Here is a 19,011-nt window from a genome sequence, read left to right on the forward strand (position 1 = left end):
CATTCATGAGCACTCATGTCCCCAAGAAGAAGGACATAGTCCAAGGAAGGAGTTCTGTAAAATACTCCACCCAAAGACACCAAAAAGTTTTATGTACTCTGAACAGCTGCTTGGTTCGTAGGCGCAAACAACAGTGAAGACCCATCCCACCCACTTTCTTTACATGTTACTTTGCTAAAAAGAAAAACTGTAAAGTTTTGTCTTTTATTAGAATTTCATTCCATAGTTGATCTAATGTGCTCTGAAACCACATAAAAAATATCTTTTTAAGTACTTTCTGAAAGTATTGTCTCGAACTCCATATATAATTGGGCTTATGGCTCGCGGCAGAGCCTGCACAATAATATAGCAAGCAAAAAGGAAGTCATTATAATCTTTGGCGAACAGCTGCTGCAGAACACTTAATAACAGAGGAGATGCATATGTTGTCATACACAGCAGCACCTGAAACCCATGTAGGATTATTGTGTTTCGGGCTTTCTTTGCATCTTTACTTGCCGCTTTTGCAGTGAATAAAATCCTGAAGTAGGTGTAAAAGATGGTGAGCCACACTATAAAAAGAAACACTAAATATGTGACATCCCTCTTTTTGATAATGATGGGATTTGGAAACACAGTTTGTCTGACACAAAACACTTGGGAATGAAAGAAATCCAAAGGCTCTGTGGCCAAAGTGATAAACAAATCAGGAACAACAGACAACAAGCTGGTCGCCCAAATTAATCCAATCAGCATTAATGTCCTCTTGATGGTGCAGATTTGACAGTAACGAAGGGGGATGCAGACGGCAATATAGCACTCCACTGCCATGCAAGCCAAGTTCAGAGGGGTGTTTTCAGTAGCGAAGAGAGTCACCAGGATCAGGATGCAACAGACAGAGACATTGAGTTTGTAGATGGTGTAGCTGATGATGAACAGAGTGATGGACAGAGTCACTTGGATCATGTCGTTAACCACCATGTGAATAAAAAGGATGTACCGAGGATTGGTGTTAAAAATCTGGAGGGTAAAAACCAAAGTAAACACAGGAAAGATTTTAATAAATTACTGCTAGAAAGATGTATAGTGGATTGTGGTAACAAATAAAGATTCCAACAAATAGACAGGTTATGGATCTGCACCTACACTCATCTCATACAACTTGTTCAGGTTCTTTATAATCCAAACAGTTCCCTGTAGTTTCAACACTGTCAACATATTATGGATGTGGTAATTTGGCTACTATGTCTTAGTCAGAGTTGCATGGTTGCCTCACAGCAAAAAGCGGTCTACCCCCAGCCGGCTAGAACGGTGGTCTTCTGTGTGGACTTTGCATGTTCTCCCCTGTGAATGCATGTGTTCTCTTCGGGTACTCCAGCTTCCTCCCACCATCCAAAGACATGCATGTTAGGTTAATTGAAAACACAGAGGCATGTAGGTGGGCAATCAAACCCATCTAACAAAGCTGTGAACCCGAGACCATGGGGGAAACAATCCTTACCAGTAGCAGCAGGAAATTGCCTGTCCCACCATGGGGAGGGGAAGAATAAGCGGGTGACCTAACACCCCATTTTCAGAGTCCCCTCTCCTTTGAAGAAAAGAAAACTGACCGAGTATGGACTTAGCCCAGTTCTTCAATTTTCATTGGCTTCTGTGGTTACCAGTTCATCAGGAGTCCTTTTTAGTCTCCTCCAAAGCAGAGAGCAAAGACTCAGATGCAGGTTCATTTGTAGGAGCGAGTGTGAGCATGAATGGTGGTTTGTCTGTTTTTGTTGGCTCTGCAATGGACTGGTGACCTGTCCAGGGTGTACCTTGCTTCTTGGACGGAGGCTGCTGGGATAGGCTCCGGCTTCCCCGTGACCCTTAATCGGATTGAGCGCTTTCAGATGAAAATGTCTGAACTAAAGCTATTGTAATGCTTAAGTGATAGTCACTGTGAATAAAGAAGGGACCCACTTTATGTCAAAAATGATTTATGACCCCCTGTCATCCAATGAGAAGCTGCCACGTCACAAGTGGGCGTGGCTTAATGAACCGGAAGTCCCTCCCCTTTGTGATCCAATGAGAAGCTGCCACGTCACAAGTGGGCGTGGCTTAACGATCCGGAAGCCCCTCCCCTTTGTGATCCAATGAGAAGCTGCCACGTCACGAGTGGGCGTATCTTAATGAACCGGAAGTCCCGCCCCCTCAGTGATCCAATCAGCGTGTGCCACGTCATAAGTAGGCGTATCTTAATGAACCGGAAGTCCCTCCCCCCTCTGTGACCCAATCAGCGTGTGCCACGTCATAAGTGGGCGTAACTTGGGTGAGGGGCGGTCCCTGGACCACGTGATGTCCGGAAGTGACGTATGTCCGTACGTCATCTCCCTCCTCCCAGGCGTGGCTCTAAAAGTGACGTCATCCGTGGGCGGTCCCTGGACCACGTGATGTCCGGAAGTGACGTCCCTCCTCCCAGGCGTGGCTCTAAAAGTGACGTCATCCGTGGGCGGTCCCTGGACCACGTGATGTCCGGAAGTGAGGTCATCCGGCGGCGGTCCCTAGACCACGTGATGTCCGGAAATGACGTATGTCCGTACGTCATACCTGGGCGGACATGTCTTCTGGACGTACGGCATGCCTGGACGGTGTGCCTGGACATGCCCGGACATGTCTTCTGGACGTACGTCATGCCTGGGCGGTGTGCCTGGACATGTTAGGGGCATGTCCGAACGAGTCTAGAGGTATAAAGAGGGGTCCGGGGGGGGGGGGGGGGGGGGGGGGAAAAAGAAGAAAATTAAAAAACGTCTAAGAGAAAGAGTAATAAAATAAGGTAAAGAAAGTTTTGGGGAAAAAACAAAAAAAATCCCTTACCTTCTCCATATGCGTGTCACTCTGATGCAATCAGTATTTCTTCAGCGATGAGACGTGGTTTTTCGCCTTTGAGTCTTTTGGGTCTACTGGAAAAGAGCAAACTTATCATGGGAAATGCAAAAAGTAGTATAAACAGAGTTTACAGGGTGGGAAGAGTGAAAAAAAAGTTTTTTTGCTGGCTGCAAAAATCCTCTCTGAGTCTGTTTGTATTTACACCCCCGCTCTTCTACTGGCCCGTGTGGCAAGCACCCCCTCTTGTCTGCAGCAGGCTTTTTACGACCCTCTGTTGGTGTGTTTTCAGTGACTTTCGCGTTGATAAACTATTGGAAAAAAAGAAGAAGAATTAAACTATTATGATAAATGCAAAAAGAGAAGTAAAAAAATAGAAGTGTTAGCAAAAATAAAAAAAGTGCTAATAAATGGATGGGAAAAGAAAAAACGTTGTTTTTGCTCCTTCAGTCTGCAAAATCCTTTTTCCCCTCGGTGGTGGGACATGTGTTCTCTTGTTGGTCTGAAAGAAGAGCAAAAAAAAAGCTAACTTATTATGATATTTGTAGAGTTTTAACTGATAAAACGAGTACCTTTTTTCTACACGCGTCTATCTGCTGCTCATGCGTTTTGAGTCTGTTTTTTACTGAAGGAAGAGAAAAAAAGTTCCTTTAACTGTCCCTGTTTAAATCCTCTAACACTTGGGTTAACTTGCAGAGAAGTGGCAACAAGTTGTTAGCTGAGATAATACAAACAGAACATTCTTTCTGTCTCAAAGTAAGCTTTTATTGATTAATGACCCTCTAGCTGGGAAAAAGTTTTAAAAATCAGACACCTGGTCCATGTTTAAGAGAAAGGGGTTTTTAAACTATGGATGCTCATATATTTAACAGACACGTGTGGTAAACATACATAACTTACAGAGAAGCGTCAGCAAGCTGTTAGCTGAAATAATACAAACAAAACATTCTCTCTCTCGCCAAGTAAGCTTTTATTGCTTAATGACCCCCCCGTAGCCGGAAGAAAAAAATGTGATGTTTAAGAGAAAGGGTTTTTAACCTATGGATGCTCATATATTTAACAGAAACGTGTGGTAAACATACATAACTTACAGAGAAGTGTCAGCAAGCTGTTAGCTGCTGCCAGTGTTGGTCAAGGTAAGTCTTTGAATCTGAATAGAAATGAAAATATTAATATTAATTTTAATGATTATTATTTTATTGTTAGAAGTTCAAACGGAGGAGATCAGGACTTCTGCACCGACAGGCAGCATCGGCACGAATCGAAGTAAGCCCCACAAAATAAAAATAAATTTAAAAAAGATATCTTCTCATAGGAAGAAAAAAATAAATAAATAAAGTTTTATCCGAACTCTTATTTTTTTGGGCTTCTCTCCACAGGAACTAGGCGCGCTCTTCCTGCCGGAAGGAGGAGACCCGGCTTTCAGAAACTACGTTGTAATAACATTAGTAACGTAGCATTTTATTTTATTAACATATCATTGTTTTATTAACAGAAGTTTTATATATCATCTATCTTTCGTTTTGTCTTGAAATGTAGCGCCGGAAAGACGGCGTAACCGCGGACGTCCACGTTGGACGTCTCTGACATATCGGAATCCGCTCAGCAGGAGGGATAATTACGAACGCCGAGGAGACACGCTGGAGACATTCCTGCATCTGAGCCGTACACTGTCTGAAGTTTTAACTACGCTGGGTAACATGCTTCAAAGGTAAGCTGTAAAGGTGTGACATTTTCTACTCCTGTACTATCATGGAAGAGATAAACAGATTGTTAGATTCACTCAATCAGATTCCAGCGGCGTTCGCTAACCCATCTATTCCGTTTCAAGCCGATCAGCCCGTTCAAAATAGCGCGGATCCTGTACCGACTGATTTTAACAACTTTGATTTAATAGATCACGCTCTTCTTAACCTACATCGGCCTTTGCATGACAATTTTAACACACAACCCGTAAGTCTTCCTGGGACTGAGGTTGAAGAGATTTCACTCCCCGTACAAGATAGCTCTTTAGCACCATCCAGGGGACAAACCCGTCTCATCGCGGGAGAAGACCTGAGCGGTGCTGCTGAAGCTGCAGCTTCCCCTGACATTCTTCAGTTGAACGAACCTGTACAGTCTGGAGGAGGTATACGTGGGTCAGGAGAAGCTGCTTCGCTCGAAGCAGGTCGTCAGCTGTCCCGCGAGCGCTTCAATAATCATGAATTTAGACATACACTGAATCTGCCTGCCAGAGACATTCCAGACCTCTGTCAGTTTTACATCGATGTGCAGACGGGTATTGCGGAATTTGTTGATGAAGTTTACCCTCAGATTCATCGCGGCGATCTGGTCCAACTAGAAATACTGAGCCAGAACAGTCAGAATCATATATTATTACCCGTCACTGAGCCATCCCAGGGAGAGATAATGGATTTATTCGGGGATTTGCTAGACCGTATGGTACAGTCAAATGATAGTGTAGCTTCAGATTCTCGCCTAGAGCTTGTTGTGCAAATCATAACAAACCCTTCAGGCGGTGCTAAACGGAAACTTGAAAAAACAATAGACTGTGAAATTGTTCAGAAAAAAAGACGTCATCTGTACGTCGTGAACAATAGACAGGATGAGCTGTGCTTTGCGATAAACTTAGCCTTTCTAATCTCCCCACATTTCACAGATCAGCAGGCTGCGTCGTTTGGTACAGAACTGCAGCTTCGGGCAGGTCTGAATGCTAATTCGCCCGTCAACTTCAGCGACATTCGTAGATTTGAGGACATTGTCCAGCGTAAAATCATAATATTTTACAGAACAAAAGACCAGCGTCCCTTATCTAAATTTCAAACAGATTTCCCGGACCGAACAAATCCGCTGTTTTTTTTTCTCGCACAGAAACACTATTACGGGATTAAAAATATTGGAGGATTTATAGGGGGTAAATACATTTGCCACTTTTGCTATAAATCTTACAAAAACTCATACACGCACGCCTGTCCAGGGTTTTGCTCGGTATGCAACGTTTCTTCCTGCACTCAGGAAGAGGAGGCGTCTGAATTTTGTACGGATTGTAACAGAGTATGTCGCTCACATGCGTGTTTTGTGCGGCATAAGCAAACTAAACCCTGCTCCTCTGCTCAAACTGCTGATAGCATATGCTCGCTGATAAAACGCTGCAAAAAATGTCACACCACATACCGCGTGGCCAAAGGGAAGGCTTCTCACACCTGCCCTAAATTAAAATGCAACATCTGCGGCGAAAAATTAGCGGCCAAATCAGACCTCGATGTGCATCAGTGTTACATTCAACCGCTAACCCAGGATAAGAGGCAGGACAGTAATCTGATTTTTTACGATTTTGAAACATTCACAGACGCACAGGGTCAGCACGTACCATTTCTAGTCTGTACCAAAACGTTGAAGGGTGTCCGATGGGAGTCTTACGGTTTGGATTGCGCACGGCAATTTATCTTGCATTTCAGGAGACCGATGTACCGCGGATCTACTTTTATAGCTCATAATTCCCGCGGCTTTGACGGTTACTTGGTGCTGAATGCGATGCTTGAGCTTGGCCTGAAGCCCTCGCTGATTATGCAAGGCGCAAAAGTTCTCTGCTTTAGCGAACCTGATTTCCGAACGAGGTACATCGACTCACTCTCGTTTCTCGCCATGCGACTTAGTCAAATGCCAAAAGCCCTGGGCTTCGATGATTGTAGCAAAGGCACGTTTCCTCACAAATTCAGCTCGGAGGAGCATCTAAATTACATCGGTCCGTATCCACAAGCGTCTGATTACGGCGTGGACGGCATGTGTCAGCGCGAACAGGATGAGTTTCTTAGCTGGTACACGGATGCGTGTAAAGGGGCCTTTGACTTTAAAGCTGAAGCTCTGCGTTACTGTCGCAATGACGTCGAGCTTCTGGCACAAGGATGCCTGAAATTCAGACAGCAGTTTGTCAGCGACACGAACGTGGACCCGTTCAGCACCGTAACAATAGCGGCGGCGTGCAGTAAAGTATTCCGTACAAACTTTCTGCCGGCTAAAACACTGGCTATCCCGTCCCCCGATGATTATCGACGGCAGTGTAAGAGTTTTTCAAACGCTTCGATTCAATGGCTCGAGTGGGTGGCGGCCGTCAGAAACATTGACATTCAGCACGCGTTAAAAGGCGGAGAAAAGCGGGTCGGACCCTACTTTGTAGATGGTTATGCGCAGATTGCCGGTGAGCATTGGGTGTTTTCATACCACGGCTGCTTTTGGCACGGCTGTGCGTCTTGCTTTGACCCTCAGGGCATTTCTCCTATCAGAGGGCTTCCCTACGAGGAGCTTCGCAATGCGACTGAGCAGAGATCCCGCACGCTGGAGACAGTTTACGGCGTGCACGTCGTGGTCATGTGGGAGCACGAATGGGTAAAATTAAAGGCTGAAGATGCGACAGTGCGCGCGTTCATTGAAAACCTAAACATTCCAGAACCTCTCTCACCGCGTCAGGCTCTGTTCGGGGGACGGACGTGCGCCGTGAAGCTTCGGTACACAGCGGCGTCTGGCGAGTCAGTGCGCTACGTTGACGTGACGTCCCTTTACCCGTACGTCAATTATACATGCGCCTACCCGCTTGGACACCCAAAAATAATCAGGCGAGAATTTCTAGATCCGCGTGAATATTTCGGCTTCATCAGAGCCGTGGTTCTTCCTCCGCGCGCTCTGTTCTTCCCTGTTCTGCCCTTTAAAACCTCGCGCGGAAAGCTCGTCTTTACGCTCTGCCGGACCTGCGCGGAAATCAACAATCAGTCGACCGCATGCGATCACAGCGAGGAGCAGAGGGCGCTGACAGGTGTTTGGGTTTCAGAAGAGTTTAAGAAAGCTCTGTACATGGGGTACAGAGTGTGCCAGATTACTGAAGTCTGGCATTTTGAGAGACGCGACGATTCCATCTTTCAGGGCTACATTCGCACCTTTCTTAAAAACAAGCAGGAAGCGTCCGGTTATCCGACTGACGCGGCGGATCAGGCGTCCCGTGAAGCATACATCTCGGATTATCAGACGCATCAAGGTATCCGGCTAGACCCTGAGAAAATCGAGGTTAATCCCGCAAAACGTCAGATAGCTAAAATCTCACTGAACTCCTTCTGGGGTAAATTTGCTCAAAGGAGCCATTTGACTCGGACCTCACTGGTCACTGATGACGAGGAATTTTTCCACTATGTGTTCTCCGGCATGTACAACGTGGAATATCTTTCCTTTCTGAGTGAAAAAACAGCCATGATTCAGTGGACATACCACGACCGCGTCATAACTCCTCCAGGTAAAACCAGCAACGTCTTCATCGCAGCGTTTACCACCGCTTACGCGCGCCTGAAATTGTACAGTTATCTGGAGCAGCTGGGGAACAGGGTTCTGTACACAGACACTGACAGTTTAATCTATGTCGTGGGAAACGGTGAGACGGGTCTAGAACTCGGACGTTTTCTAGGTGATTTGACGGATGAGCTGGACGGCGACAGCATACAGGAATTTGTTGCCGCCGGGCCTAAAAGTTATGCGTATCAGACCCGCGAACGCCAGAAAGTTGTCATGAAAGTTAAAGGGATTACGCAGACGCGCGATTTCGCGACGCACATAAACTTTGATAGTATCAAAGATTTAGTGGAGGGCTTTCTAAACGACGCCGACAGCGCAGGGCACATCACCATCCCACAGCACACGATTTGCCGTGATAAAACAAACTTCAAACTCAGGAATCTTTCATATCAAAAAAAAATTTAGGGCCGTGTATGATAAGAGAAGACTTTTTCCTGACGGTTCTACTCTGCCTTTTGGTTACTAAATAGGAAGAAAATGTCACACTTTTCAGCACCTGATGAAGCAGAGGCCTTTGAGTACAGACTCAAAACTCCATTTTCATGTTTGTTAACAGGTCCGAGTTCCTGCGGGAAATCCCATTTTGTAAATATTGTTTTGAGAAACTGTGATCATGTCATGGATAAAGTGCCAAAAAATATTGTTTGGATTTACAGCTCTTTCCAGCCCATGTATGCTGAATTGCAGAAATTGAATAAAAACATCAAGTTTGTTCACGGTCTGCCAAATTCTTTTGACGAGGAGTTGTTTCCTTCTGATCAGACGCACTTGCTTATTCTGGATGATGTCATGTTCCAGGCCTCCGAACATCCTGAGGTGGTGAAAATTTTTACAGAGTACCGCCATCACCGTAACATGAGCGTTTTCATGCTAACTCAAAACCTTTTTCATAAGGGTAAACACAGCCGGGCCATTAGTTTAAACACAAACTATATGGTGCTTTTTAAAAATCCTCGGGATAAATTACAGCTGAAAATATTAGCTCATCAAGTTTTCCCATCACAGAGAGCCTTTTTTCTGCAGAGCTTCGAAGATGCCACCAGAGAGAACCACGGTTATTTATTGCTGGACCTGACAGCCACCTGCCCAGAACAGTACAGACTGAGAACGGGGATACTCCCCGGTCAGTGGCCTGCCGTTTACATCCCCAAAAAGTAAATAATAGATCATCATCAAGATGTCAGCGCGCATAAAACGGAATGCGGGTTTACTCAAAGCTCTGTATCATGCAACCCCTCGCCGGCGTAAGGAGATCCTGAAGCACTGCTCATCAGACTTTCTCCAGGCTCTGAGCGAGATTGCTTTAAATCTTTTAAAGGGTAACATTCCACTGTCGTCTTGCCAGTACAGAAAGCTTAAAGGTCAGAAGAAAATTATCAGATTGCTGGCCGATAAGAAAGCAGGGATAAACCGTAAACGGACGGTTTTAAGTAAGCAATCTGGAGGATTTCTATTACCGCTGCTCTCCGCAGCCGTGCCAATTCTGGGTAATATTTTAGGTGGAATCATCAGAAGGTAATCATGTCATCGCAGAAAATGTTTCTCATCACGCCTCAACAGTTAAACCGTCTAACCCGCTCCGGACCAGGGGAGAGTATTCGAGATAAGGCTGAAGAAGATCTGGATGAAAAAATGAGAGCTATATTAAACGAACCGGGCTTGGGTTCTTATGAAAAGATTAAGAAATATAACTCTCTGTTACAGAGATATCTCACCCTAATCAAACAAGGTCAGCAGGGTGAGCGAAGCGTTACTCTGACTTTACAAAACGACGCTGTCAGTGAGCGGCTGACCAGCGAGCGTCCCACCGGTGAAAATACTAAACACTCGGACTTGGATGAAACTGCCGGCGAAGTCATTAAAAACTTGCCCCCGCGCGACCGTCGAAATGCTGAGTACATTATGAAGAAATTAAGCGAAAGTGGTGGAAGCTGGACTGTGAGAGGGGAATTTATTCACCGGGGAAAAATAATAAAAGGTTCGCACATGATCGACTTACTGAAAAACCTGAATCAGTCTTTTAAAAAAAAAAAATCTCAAAGTCAACTGCCGAGAGGCTGGATGGATTTTCTAAACAGCTTGCGAGAGATTAACGTTCCTGTATCCACCGTGACAAATCCTGACGCGCGCGAGCAGTACCGCCTTCTTCTCCAGAAAGATGAAGATTTACCGGAAGCGGTAAACGCAGGTTGGGAAGCAGGGAAGAAGCAGAAGAAGACTAGAAAATTAACTTTATCCCCGCGCTGGGTTACGCCGGAGCAGAAAGAAAGCGGACAAGTTTCCACAAGACTGCGGAAAATTCGTAAGCCGCCTGCTTGGATAAACTTTTCCTCGTGAAAACAGAAAAAAAAAAAAACATTTGTTTTGTCTTTCTCAATAAAATCTTTATTCATCACATTTTTTTTTTTTTGCGTCATACTTTTTTCATACACACTGAATTAACAAAGTCGGTAACAATCTTTAAACATTTGTAGAGAGCAAGTCCCGTGATTAAAACATTGTGACCGTTGATTTCCGATACAGCGTTGATACTGCTTTACAAAGTTAGTTACCTCCAGGTCATTTTTTAACACGTCGTCGGTATACAAAGATAAAACTTGTTTATAAGAGAATCCCCAGGCACGGTGACAGAGATAATAAACGCAGTGTTGTCCGCAGGCTGTAGACAGAGGATGCTGAAGCTGTAGAGTGTGATAAGATATCTGATGTGAGCGGTCTTCCAAAAACTGCAGAATGCTGGCTGGGTAGTGAAAAAATGTGGGACTGAAACCGTAAGAGTCAAAAAAAGTCGACGTTCCATCCGCCTCCAGGGTAAGACTAAGCCAGTGCTCTCCGGGTTTATGCGAAGGATGCGTGTTGACTATAAAATAGCAGGGTGGCTGAAGCTCGCTACTCAACGAATGTAATTGGTCGGAGGCCCACACGCCGCAAAATAAATTTTTCCCCAGCACGCGCTGTAAAAGACTCTCCAGCTGATGGTTATTCATTCTGTTTTTGTTTTTTCAGTTTTAATAATAATCCACCAGCACCTGTCTTTTTGAGTTGATCTCCAGAATAGAGTCGTAGCAGGCGTACACAATCAAAGTCGTCGTGTGCGGAAGAGGCACCCTGAATCTCATTTCCAGCCTCAGACTACCGCTGGAGATGGGTGACAGGGCGTCGCTGTCCTCGGTGGCGTTCAGATTAAAGACAAACAATGAGTAGCCCTGATTAAATTCAGTTCGGTCGATGCTCAGCGGTAAATCTTTAAGATGTCTCCCCGTGGCTATAAACATGTTGTAAAACTCCCTGACCGAGATTCCCTGGTTGAATTGAGGCTGGAAGGCCTTGGCGGGAACCTGTCGGCCGTCCTGACATAAGGCTAAATATTCCACGTCGTTATGGATGAAATTAAACGGGGAAAGATCTCTTCTTCCTGTGAATGCCTCGTGGTGTACCATCCCCAGCACCACGTATTTTGGCACGGCCCCCAGAAACAGATTCTCCTGGTTAGAAATTCTGGAATTTTCCGGAATAGAATAAGTTTTCACCGTAACTCTCTGGATGGGGTAGAGGGCGTGACCTTTCAGTAAGGCCGCAGAATGACCTAGCCGCACAGCGGGGGAAACGGCTACTTTTTTGACAAACAGGGAGGCCCCCAAGATTTTCAGACGGAAAGTGGAGTCCCTGGCTGCTGTGAGACAGAAATGGTCGCTGGCTCTGGTCAATTTTATCCTCAAATCCACCGAGTTCAAAAGCAGTCTTTCGCAGAAAAATATGTCTCCGTGGAGGGCCCCGAGCAGATGCAGCTCGCTGGAATTCGCTGTGAGGGCCGCTCTCTGATTTAAACCCCTGTTCGGTCCGTTATTTGTGACGATGGAGTCAATAGCCCCGGCTGTATCTTTCATGAAAAGCCCCGCTGAAAATTGACTCTTGAGCGTGTCCTCTGAGAAGTTCAGCAAAGTTTCAATCATGGAGCGGTAAGGATGCGTTGCGCTGCTCTGCGAAATCAGTCTATCCCCGAGGATGACGTCGCATTGGCTGAAGATCGTATTCAGAGCGTAATTGATGAGCCCCACCTGAGCGTCGTCGGCCAGAACGGTGTGATCCGCGTTAGTAATCCGAAGCCGTAGATGAAGTAAAGTGTCATTTAAATCCAAATATTTCTCCCCATCACCGGGAATAAAAAACTCAATAGGACCGCCGTCTGTAATGGCTGAAAGAGGAGAAATTTCAGTGTAGGTTTTATCCTCTATAGACAGCTGCGTCATCGGGGCCGAAAATAAATCTAATTCAGAAAGGGTGCACTCCGACGATTTCTGATGTAAAAGAGCCATGACTACGTGGAAAATTATTTTTTAATTTTTTTAAAATATGTCCGTGCTCCGAGCGACCTTCCTCTCTCGGGCTCTGCCGGCAGCGACTGATTTTCTCCTGGCGGGAGCTTTGCGTTTTTTAGCGGTGCGCAAACGCTCACCCGGAGGACGTCTCTTCGGTCTGCGCGAGAGGACCATGATCCCACCTGATCCCTCCTGATTAGCGGGATTCATAATTTTCCCCATTGTGTGGCTCACCACGTCGCTAGCTATGTTCTTTGCCGCTGATTTTAGATGAGGCTTGGCTATGGCGAAACCTTTTTTAAACAGAGGGGTAACGAAACGGAACAGTTTGGAAAAAATGGATCCTACTCCGCGGCCGTACATCACCGGCGCTCCGTAAAAACCGGGTAGGGATCCCCCTACTTGACGCTCATAATAATTTACGAAACGATGAGGATCTTGTCTCAGAGCCATCTTTATTTATTTGACGCAGCCGGTTTAAAGTGCAGCTTCACTATGCTCTTTCCGTACACAAAGTTTACGGGTCTGTCACGATCAGTTTTTATTTCTATCCGAATGCTTTTCACGTAACTTTTCGACACGCGCGCGTAATGCACTGTATTATATCTAATGCTCACAATGTCCCCGTATTCCCCGCTAACATTCACGACAGCCAGCAGCGGTACGTAACTGTCCCCCACCGCTTGGTACTGAATAAGATCGGTGTAGACAAAAAAGTTATATATCCCAGTTCTCAGGTCGCTGGGGTGAGGAGAAGAGCGGTTGGAGATAGTCCACCAATCATTCGCTTTTAAGCCTAGCATGTATGCTAAGGGCCTGTAAGCACGGATTTTATATTGACCGTCGCCTTTAAAATCGACACACTTTGTCACAGCATTGTATGAAACGTTCGCCGTGGGCATGTATCTTCTTAAGGCAGGCTGAATCTGATCCAGCAGCTCTTTTTGCCGTGCGTAATACCCTCCTCGGCTAAATTTTACGCTCACCAACGTTTGCGTTTGTGATTTTCCAGAACCTTTTTCCGTCTGTTCATCTTCCGATACTTTCATGAGCTCGAAAAATGCTGCGTCCGGTTGGAGATTATACCACGTGTGCGGGTAGACGATCTCGCACAGACCCACGAGCCACTCGCCGCTCAGCTCAATGGGTTTTGCTAAATCAACAGTATAGCTGGAACTCGTGTTATCTTTAAACACGTCCTTACTAGAGTTGGACGGCAGCGTCACGTAAAATCCGTCTTGATGTAATAGATCCATATTGCTGAATGCTTGAACCTCAACGTACGCAGGTTTTTACGCATTCGTTAGGTCCGAGGTTTTAACCCAGCTGTTGAATTTCTCCGGCCAGTTTTTCCAGCGTACTAAAACTTGTTTTTCACCCCCGATCGTTCGCCGTTTTAAAACCTCCTCTACCTGATACGTTCTGTCTTTACCAATCTTTACTTTCTGCAGCTCGGCTTCATAAAAGGACCCGTCGATGGACTCTCCGTCGTAATCTTGGAGTTTGTATACGGGCGGGGTGCGTGGAATGCACTCTGCTACCGAGAAAACCTCATCCGTAAAGCTCTGCTCATATTTTTTATCAAACACTCCTCGCAGCTTTGATATTCTAACCAGATCTCCCTTCTTGAATTTCATCTTGCTAGCCTTTGTAACATACCTTGCTCCGTACAGGTTTCGAAAGACTTGAGAGGCGGTCTCATCAGTCACCTGCATGGGGGTCATCTTTATACTTTGGTGATAGCTGTGGTTATAACTTTTCACCAAATCTTGCAGGACGTCTATGTAACGTTTGGTGTTGTTGGCGGTGAAATATTTCCACATTCTTCCTTTCAAAGTGCGATTGAATCGTTCAACCACCGATGCTTTGAGGTCGCTAGCTGTGGCAAAATGTGTAATTCCGTGTTTCTTCAACAAAACTCTGAAACTTTTGTTGAAAAATTCTTTACCAGAATCCGTCTGTAACTTTTTAGGTACGCCGCTTTCTTCAAATACGGATTCGAAAGCTCTCACCACCTCCACCGCTGTTTTCTTCTTCAAGACACGTACGAAAGCCTTTTTTGAAAACACATCTATGACCGTTAATAAATAATTAAAATTGTCGTTATGTTCGGCTAAGGCACGCATATCGCAAAGATCTGCTTGAAATTGGTTCAAAGCCCGTGGGACAAAAACGATATTTCTGGTAAAATGGATTCTGGCAGGTTTATGCAGAGTGTAAGCGTCTTGTTTGGATAGAAAATCTCTGACATTATCAATTCCGACTTTTTCGCCCGTTTCATCTTGCACGCCCCGTCTAAGTCGATCTATTCCTCCGAAGCTGCCTGGATGTTCAGGGTTGTAATACACTTTTTTCATGATCCTTTTCTCCTTAACCATCCTGTCCTCTAAGTTTTTACTGAATAAAAGAAAAAGTCATGAGAGCTCTTCTTTTATGCCATTTCTTTATTTTATTTTATTTTTTTTTCATTCAACATCATAATAATAAAAACCTAAGAATAAATGATGGTGAAGACTTGCTCTATAATGGCGTCTTCCAAGTGACTATGAATAATACGTTGCAAACTTTTCAATTCAGACGTGATATTTACACTCAGATTGTTTTTCACACAGTAACACATCACATCGACAAACAGAGCATAAAGTGTAAATAAATGAATAGGTGATACAACAACACAAACTCTTGTCCATTCCCTAACAATGTTTTCAAATGTCTCTGACATCCCAGATGCATCGATACACACGGTACATTGTACAATCGTCTCCCAGGGTGTCAGGATCGAGTGAGAACGGACTTGGTGTAAAATGTTTTCCAGTCTTTGAGTTTCTAACTTTACGGTAAACTTCTCCGCACCTTTTTGAGTTAAAACTCTGTTTTCGATGACTCGCTCCAAAACATCCATCAGCCAGTAGTCAATGACACACTCCTCCGCATATTTAGTTAGTTTCCTCCAGTAATTTCCCATATTTTTTCCGCCTTCTTTATTAACTTTTCCAATACTCACTCAGCATTAAGAGCTGTCCTATTTTAACAGGATCCTGCTCAATCAGATCGTCTAACATGCTGTAAAGGTCCTCAATCTTCTTCACCGATCTCAGTTCGTATAAAATAGTCTCCGCTGCAGTTTTTACTCTGCCGTCATCGGAATTAATGTTGCGAAGGGTCAACAGATGCTGGATGGCTGGAATAAAACGAGGAGTGCATAGCCCTCGTATGATGCCGTGAAAGTTGTCTCGGTAGTAGTCGTCCTCCACCGCCTCTAGACAAGGATGCTCTCTCTGGCTAGGATGATTGATCTCGCAACCGTAGCAGTTAGCTCGTCGAAACTTGTGAAGGGTCATCGTGAGCAGATGGAGTACCGCTGTTTTCACAACTTTAATGAAGGATGAAAACACCCATCCGTCCGGCTCATCATCGTTGCCATTCGTGCTCCCCTCGGACGGGGTCGGGGAAGTCGGCGGTGTGAGTACTGACTCGGTCAGCCACGTAGCCAGAGACCCCGCCTGCTGGGAGTCCTCATACCCCTCATCCGTGGAGACTGAATCCTCCAATGCGCCCCTCGACTCCTCCGCGGAGGAGGGCTGGTGCGGCTGCTGGTGCTCCATCTCGCTCGACAGGACCGCCTCTGGAGGACTCTCCACCCCATCACCGATGTCATTCGCGGTGGCTGCAGAGGTCGGCTTCAAGAGCATGGTTGTCAGACGTCTCTGGCGCAGGGTTGGCATCTTGGTTCAACAGTGTTGACGTACATTCATGCGGTCTACTTATATCATGCTAAGGGGGGGGGGCTTCCTCCAGCACACATCGAAGGTCCAATGAGAAAAGATTGGAAAAGCAAAAAGGGGCGTGGTCTACAAAAATAAGGTTTTTTTCACCGCTAATGTGTCTTTCCAATTTCGACACTCGCGGAAAAGGGAGTCAAACTTGTCCTTCATTTCTTCCACCTTGCTCACCCAGGATTCGCTCGGCAAAACTAACACCGGTCTAAAAACACCGCATTCTGAATTAAAAGACTCCAAAACAAAGTCCTCTTGACCCATGCGCTCCCCGGAGGAGCGGAAGCTGGCTCGGAAGAACCACCGACTTGAGGCGCTGGTTTTTGACTGCCATATAGCGCTGTAACGAGGGATTCTTTGGCTCTCTGTAAATAATTCCCTTCTCGATCGTTTGGCTGGAGTAGCGAATGCCTGATCATCCTCTTCTTTTTCTTCTGCTTCTTCTTCTACCAGAGAATCCCGCTCAATCTCTGAGCTGCTGCGCGGCACCACCATTTTTAAGACAGTCCAGTCTCCTGATGTCAGTGAAGCGACATTCGCTAAAGGCCCAAAACTTTCTCCATCGCACGCCTGGTACAGGCAGAGCTCACCGGTTTCATACTTGAAATAATATCCCCAGCTTCCACGCACTCCGTATGCAGCAAGAGACCATTCATCCCGCAGAGATTTGAATGAACGCTGCTGGACCCGCTGGACATACACAGTACTTTTTGCAGGAGCTCGAGGAATTAAACCGTTGTCCTCATAGACGGTCACTGCCGTTTCGCTAATCACAGACGGCGGCGGTGTAGCATTCAGTCTGATTCGATTCTCTTCATTTGCCATATTGCAGGTCCAAAGAGCTGATTCTCTTCTCTGTTGCTCCATTTCTTTTTTCTTTTCCTTTTCTACCCCAGTAAGTAAGTAAGGGTTCTTTTTTTTTCCCCCCCCCCCCCCCCGGACCCCTCTTTATACCTCTAGACTCGTTCGGACATGCCCCTAACATGTCCAGGCACACCGCCCAGGCATGACGTACGTCCAGAAGACATGTCCGGGCATGTCCAGGCACACCGTCCAGGCATGCCGTACGTCCAGAAGACATGTCCGCCCAGGTATGACGTACGGACATACGTCATTTCCGGACATCACGTGGTCTAGGGACCGCCGCCGGATGACCTCACTTCCGGACATCACGTGGTCCAGGGACCGCCCACGGATGACGTCACTTTTAGAGCCACGCCTGGGAGGAGGGACGTCACTTCCGGACATCACGTGGTCCAGGGACCGCCCACGGATGACGTCACTTTTAGAGCCACGCCTGGGAGGAGGGAGATGACGTACGGACATACGTCACTTCCGGACATCACGTGGTCCAGGGACCGCCCCTCACCCAAGTTACGCCCACTTATGACGTGGCACACGCTGATTGGGTCACAGAGGGGGGAGGGACTTCCGGTTCATTAAGATACGCCTACTTATGACGTGGCACACGCTGATTGGATCACTGAGGGGGCGGGACTTCCGGTTCATTAAGATACGCCCACTCGTGACGTGGCAGCTTCTCATTGGATCACAAAGGGGAGGGGCTTCCGGATCGTTAAGCCACGCCCACTTGTGACGTGGCAGCTTCTCATTGGATCACAAAGGGGAGGGACTTCCGGTTCATTAAGCCACGCCCACTTGTGACGTGGCAGCTTCTCATTGGATGACAGGGGGTCATAAATCATTTTTGACATAAAGTGGGTCCCTTCTTTATTACTGTGTTAAAAACTACTGAGGGGTAAAAAAAACATTATTTGCAAGAAGTAAACAGTTGTGTCATCAACTGTACTTAACATTACTGTTTTTCTAGCCCAAACCAAAAGAAAAAGAGAAAGCAAAACAAATATTAGATTGTGGCTTTTGAAGTAATTGTTCATCCTGTTTATAGCCTTTAACATAACCCTCAATTACATCTGTATGGTTGTGGCCTCATAAAAGAAACACCAGAGAATGACATCTGCTTCAATGTGAATAAGAGTCAAGTTTCTTTCCTGCCACATTTATGTCTCTAGGAGAATTCACCCTCTCCAAGACACCCCTCACAATATTATAACATCATCTTTTTAAAATCTCTTTTTCAGTTGAGAGTGAGGAAACTTTCTTTCAGCTCAAAATACTATCCAATTCATACTATCCAATCAATCAACAGTTGCTTACAGTTAGCAACAGTTAATAACAATATTGTATGTAGTTTGTAATAAAAGGCTCATCAAACCTGATGTTTGCAGAAGGTGTGAATGAGACTAATATTGACATAGTTGATGGAAATCCCAAGGACGATGACGATCATGTTCTTGGTCAGAGCTTTACTGAAGGAATCTTGATATCGGACTGCTGTCACATTGGTAAATGATGCATTCATCTCTTCAAAACTGTTGCTGGAGTTAAGCAAAGAGAAGCACAAAACAAAGTCAGATTAACAGAACAATCTTCCTCTACAGTATAACAGAATACAGCTCTGCAGCAGATTTTAGAAAGATGTTTTCAAAGCTTAAAAATATTTAAATACCTTTGTTTTAAAAGTATTAAATAACATTGTCAGAATTATTGCTCTTAACTTACAGTGTTTTTCTTGAAAACATCTAATAATCACGTGTGTGGGGAAAAACACTTTTGTACATTTTCAAACAAAAGAGCAAAATATTATAATTATAACACAGGACAGCTCATCAGCACCAGAATTAAAATTGTTTTCAAATTTTGTCTTTGATCTTATTCTT

At 45.4% G+C, this 19,011-nt stretch overlaps 1 protein-coding gene across 1 annotated transcript; it reads right to left on the reverse strand.

Annotated features, from left to right (window-relative positions):
• Positions 1–231: 231 nt before the first annotated feature.
• Positions 232–18,653, reverse strand: LOC306757044 (odorant receptor 131-2-like; the record flags this gene model as incomplete). Its single annotated transcript, XM_079242008.1, has 2 exons — positions 232–999; positions 18,507–18,653. The coding sequence occupies 2 exons, from the start codon at positions 18,651–18,653 to the stop codon at positions 232–234; spliced, it is 915 nt and encodes a 304-aa protein (XP_079098134.1).
• Positions 18,654–19,011: the final 358 nt, after the last annotated feature.

This window comes from Telmatherina bonti, assembly GCF_933228915.1.
Source record: "Telmatherina bonti genome assembly, chromosome: 6".
NCBI classification, from domain to species: Eukaryota; Metazoa; Chordata; class Actinopteri; order Atheriniformes; family Telmatherinidae; genus Telmatherina; species Telmatherina bonti.